Source organism: Etheostoma spectabile, chromosome 8 (assembly GCF_008692095.1).
Source record: "Etheostoma spectabile isolate EspeVRDwgs_2016 chromosome 8, UIUC_Espe_1.0, whole genome shotgun sequence".
Lineage (NCBI taxonomy): Eukaryota > Metazoa > Chordata > Actinopteri > Perciformes > Percidae > Etheostoma > Etheostoma spectabile.
Window position 1 is genome coordinate 24,872,022 of NC_045740.1, and position 18,876 is coordinate 24,890,897.

The following is an 18,876-nucleotide window of genomic DNA, read 5'->3' on the forward strand; positions in this document are numbered from 1 at the left end:
TAGTATAGTATAGCAGTATTACTCAGTGGTGAGTACAGCACCAGCCCCCACCTTACTAGCATCCACATACAGCAAAAAATGCCGGTCCATCTGGGGGGCTGCTAGGACAGAGGCAGAACACAACAAAGACTTCACCAACTCAAAGGCGTCCAGACATTGAAGCGACCATTCAAACTTAACCTTTTGGCTTAGCAGAGCAGTGAGTGGAGCAGCCACAGTGGAGAAGTGTTTACAAAACCCACGATAGTAACCCACCATACCCAAGAAACAAGAGAGCTCTTTCTTGGTGGTTGGAACATGAAACTGGTCTAATTCAATTAAATTTTATTTATTGTATCAATTCATAACAAGAGTTATCTCGAGACACTTTACAGATAGAGTAGGTCTAGACCACACTCCAGAATTTACAAAGACCCAACCGTTCTAGTAGTTTCCTCCAGAGCAAGCAACAGTGCGACAGTGGCAAGGAAAAACTTCCTTTTAGGCAGAAACCTCGGACAGACCCAGGCTCTTGGTAGGCGGTGTCTGACGGGCCGGTTGGGGTTAAAATGAAGAGTGGCAATAACAGCCAGAGTCTATAGCCAACACCTTTGCCCTCACCGGACTAACCCGCCCTTGACCAACCACCTTACCCAGGAAGGTGACTGTTGCCTTAGCAAACTCACATTTTGCCAAACTGATGGTCAATCTAGCCCAGGCCAACCGGTCAAATAAATGTAAATGGACTGTTTTAAATGGCACTTTTCTAGTCTTAATGACCACGCTCGGTTACATAGTACAAGAACACCGATTCATACATTGTGGCGGAGGCTGCCAAGGTGCCACCTGCTCAACACATAAAAGCTCACACACATTCACATACTGATGGCACAGCATCAGGAGCAATTTGGGGTTCAGTGTCTTTCCCTTCAACATGCGACTGCAGGGCCAGGGATCGAACCACCAACCTTGGACGACCACTCTACCTCCTGAGCCACTGCCGCCCTAATAATTGTCTCTTAAAGAAGGTCAAATTGTTTAGTGTTAAAAGCAGAGCTAAATTTAAAAAAAAGAACACTAGCTAATAATTTTGGTTATTATTAGTAGTTGTCTAGTTTTTTAATTCAATTACATTTTACATACTGTGTTAAATCCTAACAGACGCTATGTCAGGACAGACAGTGTAGGTCCAGACACTCTATAAGAATTTACAGAGACCCAACAATTCCCCCAAGAGCAACTGCAGTTTTTGCAACGTGAGCGAGAAAAAACTTTCCTTTAACAGGCAGAAACCTCGGACAGAACTTGTCTGTTGGTGGGCGGCTGTCTGCATTGACCAGTTGGGGGGAGGGGGGGTGGGGGTCTACTATAGTGATTGTTGTGCCGTCTGTCCCCCTGTGTGATTTGTAGGCAAATTCTAGAGGGCCGAGTAGGAGAGGGTTGAGTTGATTCACTACATGGGACTTAAGATTGATGCTGACGAGTCTCTCCATACACTACAGGGGGGTGGGTACAGCTGGTCTAAAAAACTTTCAAATATGTTGCGCCAGAGACCTTAGACACAGCTAATATCATGGAGAGACACGTGGCTTTTTCTCGCTCAGATAGCAGAATAGTTTCATACCGTAGCTCCCTAGCCTACTGCAGCATATTCTTGGATCTCTCACATTATACCTTCCTTAGTAGATGTTTAGATCATTAACAAATTCACAACTCTGCAGTTTTAATGCTTTCTTTCCTTTCCCTGCCCATTGTCTTACAGTATGGAGACCCTCCCATACTGGCATTGCATTGCCTGTACAGCATCTTTGCTCAACCTTATTCTTAAAATCTGTTTTCGCTGTTAAAACTTTGCATCTAAATTCCTCCTCCTTTACCAAATCCTTTTCACCTCTAAAAAATGCAACCTTCTCATTCTCATTGAATCACACTTTAAGGTCTTTTGAGAGCCATGGTTTCTTACTGCTGAACACCTTAACTGTCCTAGTTGTGTTAACAGTGTCCTCATAGAAGTTAATATAGCTTGTGATTGCATCTGTTTGTTCGTGTTGATAAGAACATGCAGCAAAAAAACATCTGCCAATCAATGATGTCAAAGCAGTCCTTAAGCTTCTCCTCTCCATCTTCAGACCGTTACTCTACTATTTTCAGTGTGAGTGTTTATTCACGCTTGACTTTCTGTCTCTATGTTGGGAGGAGATTGGTCTTGCATTGCCAGACCTTCATCCACAGCGCTGCCGAGGAGGGTCTGGGTAGTCCACAGAGCTTTCCGGGAGTACGTGCTCTGGTTTATTGGCATTTCTTTAAACCAATCACAATTGTCTTGGGCAGCTCTAAGCTCAAGACTACTTTTTGCTGCAAAGGTGGAAAGGTGAGGTGACAGGTCGCAAAATCCCCCAAAACAAACACTGGCTGGTCTGCCGATCGGGAAAACGCAGCCCCGGAACATAGAGAAGATTTACAGTCAATTGCTCAAACTCTGCAGAAGGTAAAAAGGCTTGAGAGATACAGGGAGTAGATCATAATCGCAGGTGCGCACTTTGTTGTGCACTTTAAATTTGTGTAGCCCTACAAGAAAAATACAATATGTGGGTTAATTATTGGGCAAATATTATCATGCTAACATAGTAAAACAAAGATTGTAAACAGCTTGGCATCAGCATGTTACCATTGCCATACGGAGCATGTTAGCATGCTGACTAAGCATTTAGCTTAATTGAGCCACTAATGGGTGTATACTCTTCGTCTTGTTTTGTTTAGACAAAGAATAACTACAACCACCACTGACTACATCTCATTTAGAGTGAAAGAATATTTGAAAATGAGCCTCCTACACTGCCACTGAAGTGTGAACATTTTGTTTCTGTGGTGTATTTGATTTCACAGCATACAAGAGTAATTACACTGGCACTGTACATGTAAATGAAATCGAGGGTGCAGACATGGTTTTGATGGCTCTGCCCCCCTCTGTTTGATTATTACAACATTGTAATCTGCTTTATAGATACACTTTGTAATCTTGGGACTTGTTACTTGGGAGCTACTGTCCTCTGTTCCTACAATCTTTTATTCATCTCGTAAGAGTGCACGGCCTGAATTGAAGGCCTCCAAATACACAGTGTGTCCTCATGCAGCTGACGTGAGGGGTGAGGGTTGGGAGGAAATAAGAGAAGGAGAAAAAAGACGAGAAAGTAAGAGTCTGTGTGTGTGTGTGTGTGTGTGTGTGTGTGTGTGTGTGTGTGTGTGTGTGTGTGTGTGTGTGTGTGTGTGTGTGTGTGTGTGTGTGTGTGTGTGTGTGTGGTTGGTAATCATTAAGTCAAGGATAACCCGAGAAGTCCTCCGGACTAACTACTCCTATTCTACATCTGTCACATCTGCAACTGTCATCGACCTGTCAATCATTCTCCAGTAACAAGTCATTTTCACAGACGACAGTTGTCAGTCAATGTCAAATATTGTTCCTTGACAGGAACTGTTTAGTTCACACATCCTCATACACACACTCAAGCCCACCCACAAATCACCCACAATGCATCTGCCAGCCTGTGTGTCTCTCCTCCCCCTCTTACCTCCATCTGAATACGTCTCTGTACCGTATCCGTCCTGCAGCCCATTGTTCCAAGTCCCCTCGTACTTTCCGCTGGTCCCCGTGCTCTCCCGCACGCCGTAGCGTCCCTTAAAGCCATGCGTCCACTCGCCCTTGTACACCCAGCGGCCTTTATTCTCGACGCCCACACCATGTCTCTTGCCCTGAGCCCAGGTGCCCTGGTAGGTGTTTCCACTGGGCCAAGTGTAGACGCCCAGCAGCTCGAAGCCATGGGCCCAGGAACCGCAGTACTCGCCCTGGCCCTTGGGTCCCGTGCAGATCCCGTGCCCGTGTGCCTTGCCCTCCTCCCACCCTCCGCAGTATGACCCCCCATCGTCAAAGTTGAACCTGCCGCCAGTGGACATGCATGAAACAGGTCTTGGCAATTCCCCTGAAGCCTCGACAAAAAGAAAAAGAAAAGAAAAAGAAAACAAAGGGAGATAAAAGAAGGACAGGTTGGTGCTAAAACCAGTCCATGGAGCTCAGTTTGGAGGTAGGTGAGGTCAGGGGTGAGGATGAGGAGAGGGAGAAAACTCCCACACAAATAAAGCAACGCCACCCCTTGTTTTTAGCTGGTTTGGAGAGGAGGAAGGAGAAACAAGGTGAACAATCAAACGTGGCCCCCTCACAGGGGTGTCAGGTCTCTCCTGGCGTGGTGGGACTGGGTGGGACTGTTCACACCATAATCTTAGTGGGCTCCATGTAGTATCAGCTAGCACTTTCCAGCTTTGCTGTGGAAGATGCAGGTGAGAGAGGATGAGAGTGGGCCCAGAACTGCCATTATCCTCTCTCAGCAGGAGTTTAAACCATCAGGCAGTTCCACCGGCCGGCCATCAGCCTGCCTACACAGTCCACGACACACGCGCACAACTCTTACTCCTACTCCTCTCCTGCTTTCCGCTCACACCCCCACGTTCAGCTGCCTCCTACCTGATGATGCCTACACCTCCCTGGGGTGTAGAGCCGAGAAGTGTCCCGGGTGGCAGCCTTTCAAACCTCCAAGCCTCCAGCATAGAAGCCACCCTTAGGCTCTCTGATCAGCACCGATGCCCTAACTGGAGCTGTAACATGTTGTGTGATGAAGAAAGAAAGAAAAAGAGAAATATTCGTTTTCTTAAGCTCAGTCCCAATGTTTAGACCAAAAAAAAAAAAAAAGACTATTTAAAGTCAGAATCTGCAGCTCACTTCAGGCTTCACCATCCTCTTCTTATTCTCAGCCTTCACACACACACACACACACAGACACACATTGTGCCTGGTTGCACAGTGAAGGAACACACACATGCATAGAGAGACAGAAAAATGGGGAAAACAGATAAGGTAATCTGCTCGGCTGCCTTCTTTTTCTGTCTATCCTGTGGTGCCGGGGATCAGCAATGCAGTCTCCTGCCTCATGCACGCACACACTGCACACGGGCACACACACAGTCTTTCTGACAGCAAGTGCGTACACAGACAATGAAAATAAACAAGTGAATTAATTAATTTCTCCTTCTCAATTCTCCCTCTCCCTCTCTCAGTCTGTCTGTAGGTCTTTAATCCACTGCATCCATAAGTGGTTTATCCTCTGTTGCCTTCAGGTTGCCTGCTCAATGAAATAACATCCATCTGTATGATCCTGTTGTGGTGTGTTCTGTCCGCTTCAGCATCTCCTGGTTGTCTCCATGTTTCCCTATGGAGCGCCGGCTGACGCACAACCTGCCTTCCTGCCTGCTGTCTTGGTCTTACAATCTCTATTCCTCCTATGGCTGTAGCTCTGTATTGCTCTCTCTCGCTCTCTCTCTCTCTCTCCTGATCTGTGTGTGTGTGTGTGTGTGTGTGTGTGTGTCTCTCTCTCTCTCAGAAAATCTGCTCATTAAAGAGGACTCTTCCAATGCAGCCAACCAACCCCTCCTGCTCCTGCTCAATAGCACACGCCAGCTCTTAAAGAGACACACACTGCACAGAGACAAGCGTCTCGCTTCCTCCCTTCCCTCACCTGTAGCTTTTCATCATTTTCTCACCCTTTGTCTTTCTTTTTGCATCTTGTCTCAGATGGTTGGCTCGATCTGAGAGTCTAATGATGACTGCAAGTGGTAGTAATACATATTTTCAATAATCGTCAGGTGAATCTTAAATGACTAGCTCGAAAAGATTTTGCCAGATACTTCTTTTTGCTTTCTTGCTGAATGGTCTGTATGGTGAATATGAAGCTATAGCAAGCAGCTGGTTAGCTTAGCTGGGCACAAAAGTGTCAACTAGTGAACTTTAGGAGCAATGGTAGACTGATTTTTCTTAATCTTTGGACAGAGCCAGGGTTGCTCTTTTCCCGTTTTTTTTAATTATGCTCGGCTAAGATGATCGACTCCTCACTCTAGCTTCATACAGAATGTTGAACTATTCCTTTAAAGATTAACATAACATTAAATTGTTTTCGTTGTTGATAAATTATATGTGGGCCATAGTCATGCTATCATACTCATATTAACTTCTTTTGGTCACCCTCTATGGTGGCCGTTGCAACAGTAGTTCCTTGCTTTTTCCTGAGACAATCAAGTCATTTTTCCCTCAAGACCAGACAAATTCTGTGAAAAATCCAAAATCTAAACAATTTAACATTGCCCTATACTCCATGGTCCTCAAGTGCAAGGCACCTGTTAACACATAAGAACAGATTTGTCTATTGACTTTATATGCAATTGCATCAACATTTCTGTATAAATAAATGTCTAAACCAGGGATCCTCAACGGGGGTCCATGACACCTAGGAGGTCTTCAGTGTCAATGCAGGGTGGCCTCTAAATTATGGTTATGTTTTTTCAAACATTAGAAAAGTCTTAAAATGAATCCAACATATCACTAGCAAATACAAATGCCCACTGATGATAGGTAAGGGAGTCACTAAGGCCATCTACAGAGCTTTAATCTTAAGGATTCACAGTGCCACATGTATGTTTAACTTTAAAACAAGATTTATAAAATCATTCCAACAACTACTTTAATAGCTTAGTATTCTCAAATTAGTATTTTCAAATACCCTGACAGATAACCCATATTACAAAAAAAGACTAAAACCAAAAAAACTAAACATTTTCAAAAAATAAACTAAACTGAACTAGCAAACCAGCTTTAAAAACTAATTAAAATTAAACTGAATTTGAAAACAAAAAGTCAAAACGAATTAAAAAATAAAAAATAAACTACTGAAAAATGCAAAACTATAATATCCTTGGTTTGGTATGGCCAATTTGTTTTGTTCCCCCCCTCTGAGAGTAAGTACACAAACAGACAACCTAAGGAAAAAAAACATCTATGCTGTTTTGAGTGAGATACGGTTTCTGAATGTTCTCTGTCTTCAGTCTCCTCGTGAGCTGCTCAAAATCTGCACGGCTCTCTACGTCACTAGCCGAGATGAGGTGGCTAACCATAGCGCATGCTAGCACTAGCATGCTAGCTCGTTCTCAATGGCAAAACACTGCTACAACACACACTAGCTCACCATGATCTCCAAAAGAACTACCTCCATGTTGCTGTTCATTAGGTATTTTACAAGTACCCATCCTTTAGAAGAAGTCTCCCAGCTAATCCTGCCTGGGACTGACCAAAGTTGGAGAGTTGGAGTTATCTAGCTGATGTGATCTTACCTAGCTACTGCACATGTGCAACTCTCAACAAAGGTAGTACAGAAGTGAGCATCTGCAGCAGTGTGCAGTACAACAAAAATATGGTGTTTTTTGAAAATGAAACCATGTAAACCTATTCTGGTGCAACCTCATAATACAATTAGAAACCTGAAAATGAGCATAATATGGGCGCTTTAAAAAAAAAAAAAAAAAGGGTTTGAGCTAATTGGTTGAGCTACCGTGTGCCTAAGGTTGTTGATCTCTGCTTGATGGTAAGGGAGCTCCATAAAGTTCCAAAGTTTACTTAAAGAACATGGTTACAAGGTTAAGAAATCATGGTCTGTGCTCACTATTAAAATTCTCGCCCAATGAGGACATTTGCAGTTGACACTCCACTGAGTTTTGATTGAATTTAAAAAGCAACATGCCATTTTGTTCCAGGGCTGTGATTGGTTTGCCGTAATTTTCTGCAATGAAAAGAATAGCAGAGAGCCTGGGAATTTTTTATTGATTTTTTTGTTTCAAATGAAGACCATTTACAGTCGAATCTTGGAAATCATTGGCTGTTAATGGATCCAGATAACGATATCTTGGCCAAGACTTATTTGCACTCTTGTTTGTGCCGGTCATTGTTTACAGTCCGATTAGCAACTTGTGACCTGAGAATGAAGTTGGAGTTGAGAGACAATGTCCACAATGGGATTTTTACACATTTGTTTAAGCTTCTGTCAAAGGCAATCAATCAGTCAGTCAAGATTTCTCCACACAATAGACAAATATACTGTAGATACTTTTTATGGATGTTTTTGGCATTTTGGCTAATCTCCATTAACATATTTCTGCATGTGGATGCAGATACATTTAAAATCATTACAAAAAATAACAAAGATGAAGCTAGTCTTGCACAGCCAGACCTATCACCACAGTGCTGTGTCAGCGCTAGAGTATGATCTGACTCTGGCAACACCAAAGGAGGTACATCCAGCTGGATGTTAAAAATGATATATCATTGTTAGATGATAGCCGATGGACAGCATTTTGTGTGTTCCGACTCTTTTGCTCTCCATACGGACTGCATATGTGCATGCAACCAAACCCCGCTGAAACGTGATTGGTCTACACTACTCAGAGTACAGACGGAAACCAGAACACCTCCGATACCAAAATCTTGTCCCGCTGCCTACAGATTCTGCATTCAAATGCTGTTATCTGTTTATAAAGTTCTCGTTGACACGGACATTGAGCTTGTGCTGTGTTTCAGCGGCACAAAGTTGCGAGCCATGGCGGTATTAAGAAACCGTGTTCCCAGATGGCGCCCAATTAGTTCCAATTCAAGTTGCTAACGGGTGTATATGCTGAAACGGTATTTCAGGCTTCCAAATTTTTGGGCCAATAGATAATGTCCAAGTCCTTTGCAGTGGCCTGGGTTCGAATCCCCTGTCATCCCGTTTCTTTGTCTCCCCCCCTCTCTGGTATGCTCTACCTAATAAAAAAAGACTCCTTCCTGCTAGATGCTTGCACCTATGAATGGAACAAAAATAGTTTGCTGAATTGTGAAATATGCATTTTTTGAATGTGTTCTTCACTGCTGTTGGTGCATGTTTTTGACTTGGTTGGGCTTTGGATTAGCACTTTTCTGACCAACAGTATGTGATTTACAGTGAATTGATCCTTTAAGTGCTTTGCTCAAGGGCATCGCAGTGATGTTTGAGGGAGGAAAAATGATAAAATAAGTTAAAATAACCCTCTGCCCTGGACCTCCTTTTTAACTCTTGAGCCCATGTCACCTAACAGATGTTTAGATCTCATAATGGGTAAAGGAAACGCCAGTTGATACACATGTTACTAAAATTATTTTAGATTAACTCCCTTTAGACCACTCTTTTACTCTGTCTCCTCTTATCTCTCCCTGACTGTCCTCTCATCCTTCCTCCTCATATTACAAACTTCATTCCTCTCTCACACTTCTTCCCATGTACTATTTTTTTCTATTCAGCTCCTCCCTGCAGCTTTCCTGTTCGGTTGTTGTATTCGTCCTTGTCCTTCTGTCTCTCAGTGTCTGGGAGAGCTAAACCAATTCCAGACCAGATTATGGTAATAAAATTACCGTGAGGCTGGAGATTAAGGTTTAGGCCTCTAAACACACTGGTAGAGACAGATAGGGGAAGGGAGGTGTGTGGAGGGGGGATGAAAGAGAGAAGGTGAGCAGTGCATTCAGAGGGCGGGCGGGGCGATGCACACTTAGTGTGATTTCCTGACCACAACAAAGGGATTAGGATTTAGAGAAATTAGTAACACAAGAGTCTGTCCCTCACAAATCCATGACAACATGTGAACAGAAGGAATGAGAAGGTGCTGACACACTCATGAATAATGGTTACTGGGTCACATATTGTAAAAAGCACAGCATGAGAGAAATTATATGTAAGAGGTTTTATAGGTCTCAAATCAATGTTTAACTCACACACAAAAACTACATTTGTCACAATTTAATAGGCCTATATTATATATTCATCAGGATGTGACAAGATTACATAAATACTGGGGGGGAATCATGCGTAACAAAACAACACATGCAAGAATTAAATCCCCCTTTCAATACCATAAATAAAGTGCCATTCGACCAGACATGCCAAAACCCTTATGCACTTCCAAATTCAATGGAAAATAATCGCAAAATGAAATAGTGTGGTGTCATCATAAAACACAGTGCTTTAAGTTGGAGAACGGAGTTCACTTCGCGGCGAAAACAAAAAAACTTTCACCCAGGAGAGGCTTGTTTGTTCATCTGGAGTGTTTTAATCCAAATCCAATCTTTTTCCAAACTGTATCTGGACATTTTGGTGCCTAAACGTGATTGTCATTGCCACATGACGCTCACATTCTCTGGCTAAACTCCACCACTTGGCCCCTGAAAGGACCGTCAGCTGGCAGTACCTCTACCAGGCTCAGAGTATGAGGGTAAACAACTTCTGCTGGTATTGAGCTCTGTAGTGGATAAATACAATCAGCAATTGCTGCTCGGACTTTATCATTTTATCACACTAGACTGTTCATGATACAGCACTTCTTTCTTTAAAATACTTCTATTTTAGGTAGAAATTATGACATGGTCTAAGTTATTGGTCAAGTACATGATCACTTATCTCCCCACTAGAGATTTTTTTTTTTTAAATCAGCAGAGGCAGGGATAGATAGACCAGAAAGGGTGAAATCCTGTGCGTCCTACTGGCAGATCACACCCTGGATCCATGCATATGTATTGTGGTGGTTTTGACTGCAGATATAGTGGTGACCAGGGGTTAATTAGCAGCATCCATGCTGTTAGCAGAAGCTCACTCTGTAGTCTCGCTTTGCCAGACCTTCCTCCACAGCGCTTCAGAAAAAGGTCTGGCTAGTCCACACTGCATTCCGGGATGGGAGAAAAACAAGCTCTGGTTTATTGGCATTTCTTTAAATCAATCATCAAGTCATTTTGGGTGGTGCTAACCGTCGAGTGGAGCCACAGTGCCGCTGCAAAATAGCCTTGGGAAGGACCTTGTTTTGGTGGAACAAAACAAGTTCCAAGGTTGCTTTAGTTACTCAAGAGAAAACTCAGATTGGACAGATGGTCTAGATAGCTGTCTGGATTTACCCTGCAAAGCTCTGAGGAGCAGTTAACCATAGTCCTCAGAAATCCACCAGTTTAAAATTACAGCACAAAGAAAGGTTTTCACCGAAAACAGACACCCAAAAAGATTGACATCCAGGGTGATTTCCGGCAGAACGAGAAAAATCCAAGAAGTGGAACGATGTAGATATACAATCACCTAAAGGATTATTAGGAACACCTGTTCAATTTCTCATTAATGCAATTATCTAATCAACCAATCACATGGCAGTTGCTTCAATGCATTTAGGGGTGTGGTCCTGGTCAAGACAATCTCCTGAACTCCAAACTGACTGTCAGAATGGGAAAGAAAGGTGATTTAAGACATTTTGAGCGTGGCATGGTTGTTGGTGACAGACGGGCCGGTCTGAGTATTTCACAATCAGTTACTGGGATTTTCACACACAACCATGTCTAGGGTTTACAAAGAATGGTGTGAAAAGGGAAAAACATCCAGTATACGGCAGTCCTGTGGGCGAAAATGCCTTGTTGATGCTAGAGGTCAGAGGAGAATGGACCGACTGATTCAAGCTGATAGAAGAGCAACTTTGACTGAAATAACCACTCGTTACAACCGAGGTATGCAGCAAAGCATTTGTGAAGACATAACACGCACAACCTTGAGGCGGATGGGCTACAACAGCAGAAGACCCCACTGGGTACCACTCATCTCCGCTAAAAATTGGATACATTAGGATACAATTTGCAAGAGCTCACCAAAATTGGACAGTTGAAGACTGGAAACATGTAGCCTGGTCTGATGAGTCTCGATTTCTGTTGAGACATTCAGATGGTAGAGTCAGAATTTGGAAACATGGATCTATCCTGCCTTGTTACCACTGTGCCTGCTGGTGGTGGTGGTGTAATGGTGTGGGGGATGTTTTCTTGGCACACTTTAGGCCCCTTAGTGCCAATTGGGCATTATTTATATGCCACGGCCTACCTGAGCGTTGTTTCTGACCATGTCCATCCCTTTATGGCCACCATGTACCCATCCGCTGATGGCTACTTCCAGCAAGATAATGCACCATGTCACAAAGCTCGAATCATTTCAAATTGGTTTCTTGAACATGACAATGAGTTCACTGTACTAAAATGGCCCCCACAGTCACCAGATCTCAACCCAATAGAGCATCTTTGGGATGTGGTGGAACGGGAGCTTCGTGCCCTGGATGTGCACCCAATCTCCTCAACTGCAAGATGCTATCCTACATATGGGCCAACATTTCTAAAGAATGCTTTCAGCACCTTGTTGAATAAATGCCACGTAGAATTAAGGCAGTTCTGAAGGCGAAAGGGGGTCAAACACAGTATCAGTATGGTGTTCCTAATAATCCTATAGGTGAGTGTAGACTACCCACTCTGGGACTTCAAATTCAGCTCACGTGTGTGAATTGTTTTAGGTATAAAAAAGTAAAAATTTTAACATACAGTACAGGTTCAGATTTTTGCTCTGCAAGTTCTCACGTCGTGCTCACATCAAGTCTACAAACTCTCACAATTTGCATCATATTTACCTTTAAAAGGGTCGCTGGTTCGGGACCCTGGACAGACTGTGTAATTGGACAGGTGCTTGTTCACCTGCCTTGGTGCCCTTGAGCAAGACATCAAAAAGCAGGGCCGTCCTGTGAGGCAGCCCCCTCGGTCTGACACCTCTCCATACACAATGCGTGTGTGTAGGTCCACTTTGGCTGTCAAATAAAGTGAAAAAAACTGATTTTCCCTTTGTGGGATTAATGAAGTATACCTTCTTCCATTAAGCCTTTTTGGGAGGGACTTAAAGGTGCATGGGAGGCATGTAACAGTCAGTGGTACCATGACATTAAAGGATAACCTTTGCTTGAACACACTGTAGTTCGACAAACTAGTTTATATAGTAAGTGGGAAAGAGCTTGAGAGAAAAGTTCAATCCTTGCTTACTTACTCACCTCCACACACCTGGCCATCACTGTGTGAAACTGGCACGTCCATTTCAGAAAGTTGCAAAAATAGTTTGGCACAGTACCACCTTCTTGCATGATGGAGGATTCATCTACTGTATATCGACGGAATAAAAAAAGACACTTTTGCAGTTTTTAGAACTGTATAAACTGCTGCTTTTGGTCAACAGGAAGAAGCTGTACACACAATATTGACTTTTATAGCACATTTCTTACAAAAAGCATATGCCAAAACATGTTAGCAAACAGTACATGACAGACACAGAACATCATCATTCATCTGGAGTTGTGTGTCTGGTCGCCCTATGAATGTAAGTCACTTCAGTTGGTGGAGACCAAACCAGAACTAAATCCTTTGAGCTCTGTTTTAGTCTCCACCGACTTCTGAAGGAAATATCTGGCTCTTAAGCTGCCAAATTCTGCACAATGTTTACCAGCTAGTTACTAACTCTGTCTTTCTGCTGGTCAGGTACTGGGCCGTTGGTTTATCAGGGGGTTCTGCTGAAAGATCTGCATGTTCCATCTGGAGAGAACGCTGATGGCCGCAAACCAAAAAAGGAAAGTTGTGGGACATTAAACCAAAAGGAGAAAAAAAGACTGCAAATTCACTCATGAACTCTCTGGGTTCTGGGTTACATTATATGTAGTGATTTGATCTATTGTTAAAATTAAAATATTGATGAGAGCAGCTTTAATGAAATTGAATTGAGCAAAATGTATAATTCTGTCAATTTAATTTTAAAAATGCTTTTATAATCTAAGATTACACCTTGATGATTTCACTTGTGCATGCCTTATGTGTTCTTATATCTGTGGTATAAATTCTTCATGGCTTAACTAATGTGTGAAAATGACAGTGTCACTTATGACCAATCTGGCAAATCATAAACTTCATGGTAGAAAAATGAAAAGTTAATTTTACCACCTTTGTGTATGAATAATAAAATATCTTAAAAGTCTAAATAACAAATACAGTGGTTTCCATCCAATGGTCAAAAGGGAACTGTGATTTGCTAGTTTGCCTACTTTGACATCCTAATCTATGATATCCTGGCAGCCAAAAGTGTTTCAGTTCTTCTACATATAGACTTTATTATTCCAAGTCTGACACACACTCACACACTCACACACTCACACACACACACACACACACACACACACAACTGACGTATCTCTGGCGATTGTACGTGCCCCCACCACGTCAGCAGTGCGCTCAAAAAAATCTCTTCTCTTTAGTTATTTATAAAATCTTTTTTTGTCCCAGAGTTAAAATAAAAAAGGGGGTCGCAGGAAAAAAAAAAAAAGAGAAAAGGGGCTGGGAAGGAGGGAGAAGTGAGCTGGAGGAAGCCAGCCTCATTCTCATCCATCTCTCCCTCTCCTTTATTATTCATCAGCCTCTTCCCATCCCTCATTCAACATGCTGATGGAGGATAAAATAGGTCAGGATAGGCTGGTGCTTGCACAGAGACTGAAGTCTTCCCTGACACGTTGTGCACTTGTCCCCTCCTCCTACCCTGCATCCCTCGCTCCTCCTTCTCTCCCTTTTCTTCCCTGCTGCTGCTGTCTTGTCATCCCATCCTTCACACCTCTTACCTTCTCCTTTCTCCCACACTACTTCCATTTTCACACACCATTTGATAATTCCTGAATACCATTGTACCTCCGCTGAGCTTACCTTCCCCTCTTTTTCTCTTCACCCTTGCTTGTTGCCGAGGAGTAAAAACTCAGACAGAGGACATGTGTTGCTGCTAGCCATCTGCAGGGGACACACCAAACCTTCATATATATGAAGCAGAAAGAATGGCCCAGCAGGCTGAAGTGGTGGGGAAAGACGCAACTTAGCTGGAACTTAGAAAAAGATGACCAGCGTTAAGCATGAAAGGTAAATCAGAAGGACAAAAGAAATACTTGATAATTGTCCTTTTTAGCTACACATCTTGGCGTACTTTCCTATACTTTCTGCTCAAACTTCTAATAAAACATGTGGATGGGGTCAGCAGGTGGAGCTTTTTACCCAACAAGTGAAGAAGTAAAATAACTCTACTTAAACACACTTAAAGCACTATGTTGTTGGTTTTGCTTGCATGTCGCCTCAATATAAGTGGTGAAATCTATGGCAAGCCCTTTTAACATTTAACAGCTAAGTTTGACTATCCGGAATTAACATTGTAGATATCAACGTCTTTCTGACTAGTCGTAACTACATTTTGGATAGCTGGAATAGTCATTCAAGATATCTGTAATTTTTTTCTGTATTCTTAATTTTGACTTGTTGAACGACAGATAAAGATATCAGCAATGACGTCATTGAAAACAACATTCAACTCATGACACTTCTTAAATGACAATTGTGATATCTGTATCTGAGCTAGCAGCCTGGCTGCAAAAATACAACCATAAATCCATCTTGTACCTAACTGGAAGGCTGGTAACTAAGAAATTGAAAAAAAACCTGTCCCAGTTGCATCATGTTAAAACAAAACGTATATCTTCACACAAATTAATTATGTTTAGCAATAATTCTTTATTATTATTGATTTAGCCTACTGTAGAGCAGGCTACGTATCTGTAATTATAAATACCATACAAATAAATGGCAAAAGTGACATAATTTGTAAATGTTCTGTATTTATATAGCGCTTTTCCAGTCTTAACAACTGCTCAAAGCGCTTTCACATCTACAGGATACATTCACCATTCACACACATTCATACACTGTGGCCGGGGCTGCCGTACAAGGTGCCACCTGCTCATCAGATAAACATTCACACACATTCACACTCCGATGCGCAGCACCGGGGGCAACTCGGGGTTCAGTGTCTTGCCCAAGGACACTTCGACAATGACTGCAGAGGCGGGGATTGAACCACCAACCTTCCGATTGGCAGGCAACCGCTCTACCACTGAGCCACAGCCGCCCCACTAGGAAGAATGTCTTTGTGGATATCTAAAATGACAATTATGGATAGGAAGAAGTTGCGGATATCTGAAATTTTCTTTTTGACTAGGCAAAACTGAATAACAGATATCTGCAACACAGTCTAGCTTTTAAATGTAACAAGGGCTTGCCATACAAAGCAGTCTGTTCCTACTGTTCTCCACCTGTGACTGGCTGCACTGACAAAAGATGTCCACCAGATGGGGGCAAGCCCTATCGAGAAGTATGCAAAGTTCTAGGTACAGTAAAAATATTGGATTTATTTCCAAATTTTAATTTGGATTTAAAAAAACACATTAAGACACAAGTTGTTTTTCCTTTTTACATATTTAAGAAAGTTGACTTCCATTAGTCTGATGCACATTCTGCGATGAGTTGCATTTTCTTTCCAGCTTAGTCTTCAACTGGTATTACCACTAAGCAGTCCTCACCACAATACAATCACATTTATTGGAAGATGTGAAACAGTGTACTATTGCAGCAGGAAGACCCTACAAACTACTTTTGGATGAATGGGAACATACAAAACAAAACAAAAGATAATTTTTTTAAAGGAGACCCATTTCTGTACCATTTTCAAGTTTATACTTGTATTTTGTGTTTCAAGTAGAACAGGATTACATGCTTTAATGTTTAACATTGTTCTCATCCCGCCCATGGCTGCTGCACCTGTATTCACCCTCGGGCTGAGATGCTCTGTTTGATTGGCCAGCATTTCTGTGTCTCATGAGCATGCCAACAAGGCCGATAATGCCGCTGGACACAGGAATCTTTGCAAATCGCTCTAATGATAGCTTGCTTCCATGCAGTAGTAGCAATACAGTGTAAAATGCAGAATTTAAATGCACAACAGCTGCTGGCATCAGGAATAATGTAAGAAGCCACTGTAATTTGTTAAACACGTTTATTTAACCACCCGTCATCAAGGCTGATGTTTGTGTTCTTCCAAAAAAGGGTCACGTGATAAGGGCTTAACCAATCAGGAAAGGACATGTCGTGAGCGATTAGACCCAATCAGGGAGCATTATTGATTCCAAACATCTTCATTTCTGCCTGTTCAGACTAAAAGTTTTTTTTAAACTTAAACAGGGGCAGCAATGTATCCAAATGTCTCAGTTTTAGAGGCTGGGAAACGCCGGAGTAGTGTAGATGTGAGGTTTAAATGTAGGAAAAGATATGTGGTTTAAGAGAAAAAAAGTTTTAGTGTGGATGTAGCCTAGTGTAAAAAAGTTGTAGTTCTTGCACTCCTGGTTGTATGCTAAAACGCTTTCTGTACTTCTGAAGAAATCAGAGGAGCTTGCAAGTAAAACACCCATTGTGACATCACTGATTGGATTGAAAACTGTAAGATGGAAACTACAGAAAAATTTGACAGATTTTAGAATTTATATTAGTGTGAACGGAAGATGTCGTAGAGAAGCTGTAAATCTCCGTACAACCTCCAACTTGTCAGTCCTCACAAAAGGAAATGCAATTTAATTTCACTGCTCTAAGCACTAAGATGTGGCGCCAAGTATTTAAAGACTAATGTCTACTTTACTTTGGTACACCACACTGGTCTCAAAATTCACAGCAGCAATACAGTTAAAGAAAATGTTGAATATTGTTTAGTGTGTTTACAGATAAGAGTTATTTTATTGAAATGAATGAAAACTTTAATGCTCAAGGAACCATAATCTACCATGTAATACGACAGTGATGTAGATAGTCCATAAATCCAAATTTGATCAGTGAGAGAAAATAAAGTTTTTATTTTCTGTTTTAAACTTAAGTGAAATTCAATTTGCAATACTGAATTATTTGCAGTACGGTTCAATGACGTGTTTTATAAAAGGTAATTACAAAAAAAACTATGTTACACACACACACACACACACACAAACACTCAAACACACAGTCAATCAAACAGTTTGGCGTGTCCCACTATTGGTCTTCAAAGAAGACTTTAGCCATGACGAGGGCGACCTTGGCCACCTTTTTCTCCTTGGCGTCGGGGCCCATGTTGGCACGTGCCAGTCCTATCCAATGCTGCTCTGTACGGCTCTGGTAATCTGTCACCGTCTCTCCCTCCTGCACTGCGGGGTGCTCCACTTCATCTGTAAACAAACACAAACACACACACACACACACACACACACAAACACACACACACACACACACACACACGTAGAGAAGTTAGCATTTCCTGCCCAACACACATATTTGATACGGCCCCTGATTGGTCTAGGCCCGTAAGCAACTGCGTACCCTGCCTACCAATAGTTAAGCATCTAAATTACACAATTCTCATTGGCAGATAGATTGACAGTGTTACCCGCCAATTGCGAAATTCACCCACATTTGGCAGGTGGTCGGGTGTTATTAACAGAAACAAGTCATCTTTAAAACCACATGCTGTATAACGGAATCACAGATTCACATTGGGTGAGCGACAAGAGGGCTTGCTGGCCAATGTCCTCAATCAGCTCCAACAACAGAGAGAGGGCAGCAGTTAGGGCCATGAAAAAGAGCTGAGGGAGATGTGTGACTTGAAAGTTCAGATGGCTCAACGTGTCCCCTCCCCAACCAGGGAAACAGAGTATCTGAAATCCCAGAAGCTAAGACCAACGTGGAGTTAGAGTTGGAGAGCTATCTGGAGATTGAGAGGGCTCAAACTCAGGAGCTGAAGGATAAATTGAGCAAGACGGAGGAAGCTCTCCAAGAACATGAGAAGGAGGCAAAGAAGATACTGGAAAGATCCCAGGCTTCCCATAGAACCCAGCTGGATTAGGCTCTGGCTCAAGGTGTCCACTCCCCACCCAAGGAAACAGAGTATCTGAGATCCGAGCTGGTCAAATCCAGCAACAGGCTGCGAAAAGCCCAAAAAGATCTCGACCTGCAGTAGTTCATTACTGAAGACCCGAAAGTCGAATTGGAGCAGATGAAGGGAGAAAAAGAGTCCCTAAAAAATATTGTGGAAACTCAGAAGATGGAGCTTCGTAAAGACAGACAGATGCTCACGGTAGGTAAGACCACCAACTTGACGTTGGAGACCCATCTAGAGATGGAGAGGGCTCAAGCTCAGGAGCTGAAGGATAAATTGAGAAAGATGGAGGAAGCTCTCCGAGAACATGAGGAGGAGGTAAAGATCCCAGGCTTCCCATAGAGTCCAGTTGGAGATGCAGGACAAAAACAACAAGAAC

At 42.5% G+C, this 18,876-nt stretch overlaps 2 protein-coding genes and 1 long non-coding RNA gene across 3 annotated transcripts in view; all 3 read right to left on the reverse strand.

The window, feature by feature from the left end:
• The window catches only part of jph3b (junctophilin 3b), a 71,599-nt gene extending 66,221 nt beyond the window's left edge, over window positions 1–5,378 (reverse strand). Inside the window, exon 1 of the mRNA XM_032523226.1 lies at window positions 3,549–5,378. Coding sequence (XP_032379117.1) covers window positions 3,549–3,930 — 382 coding nt within the window. The 5' untranslated portion in view covers window positions 3,931–5,378. The remainder of the gene's footprint in view (window positions 1–3,548) is intronic.
• A 7,735-nt stretch (window positions 5,379–13,113) lies between these two features.
• On the reverse strand, window positions 13,114–16,385 carry LOC116693914 (uncharacterized). The gene is made up of 3 exons (XR_004333031.1): window positions 16,374–16,385; window positions 15,866–15,868; window positions 13,114–13,204 (listed from the first exon to the last, which is right to left on the reverse strand). It is a non-coding gene; the product is annotated as an uncharacterized LOC116693914 (long non-coding RNA).
• A 1,035-nt stretch (window positions 16,386–17,420) lies between these two features.
• klhdc4 (kelch domain containing 4) overlaps window positions 17,421–18,876 on the reverse strand; it is a 19,630-nt gene continuing 18,174 nt past the window's right edge. Inside the window, exon 13 of the mRNA XM_032523227.1 lies at window positions 17,421–17,790. Within this exon, the coding sequence (XP_032379118.1) occupies window positions 17,618–17,790 (173 nt within the window). The 3' untranslated portion in view covers window positions 17,421–17,617. The remainder of the gene's footprint in view (window positions 17,791–18,876) is intronic.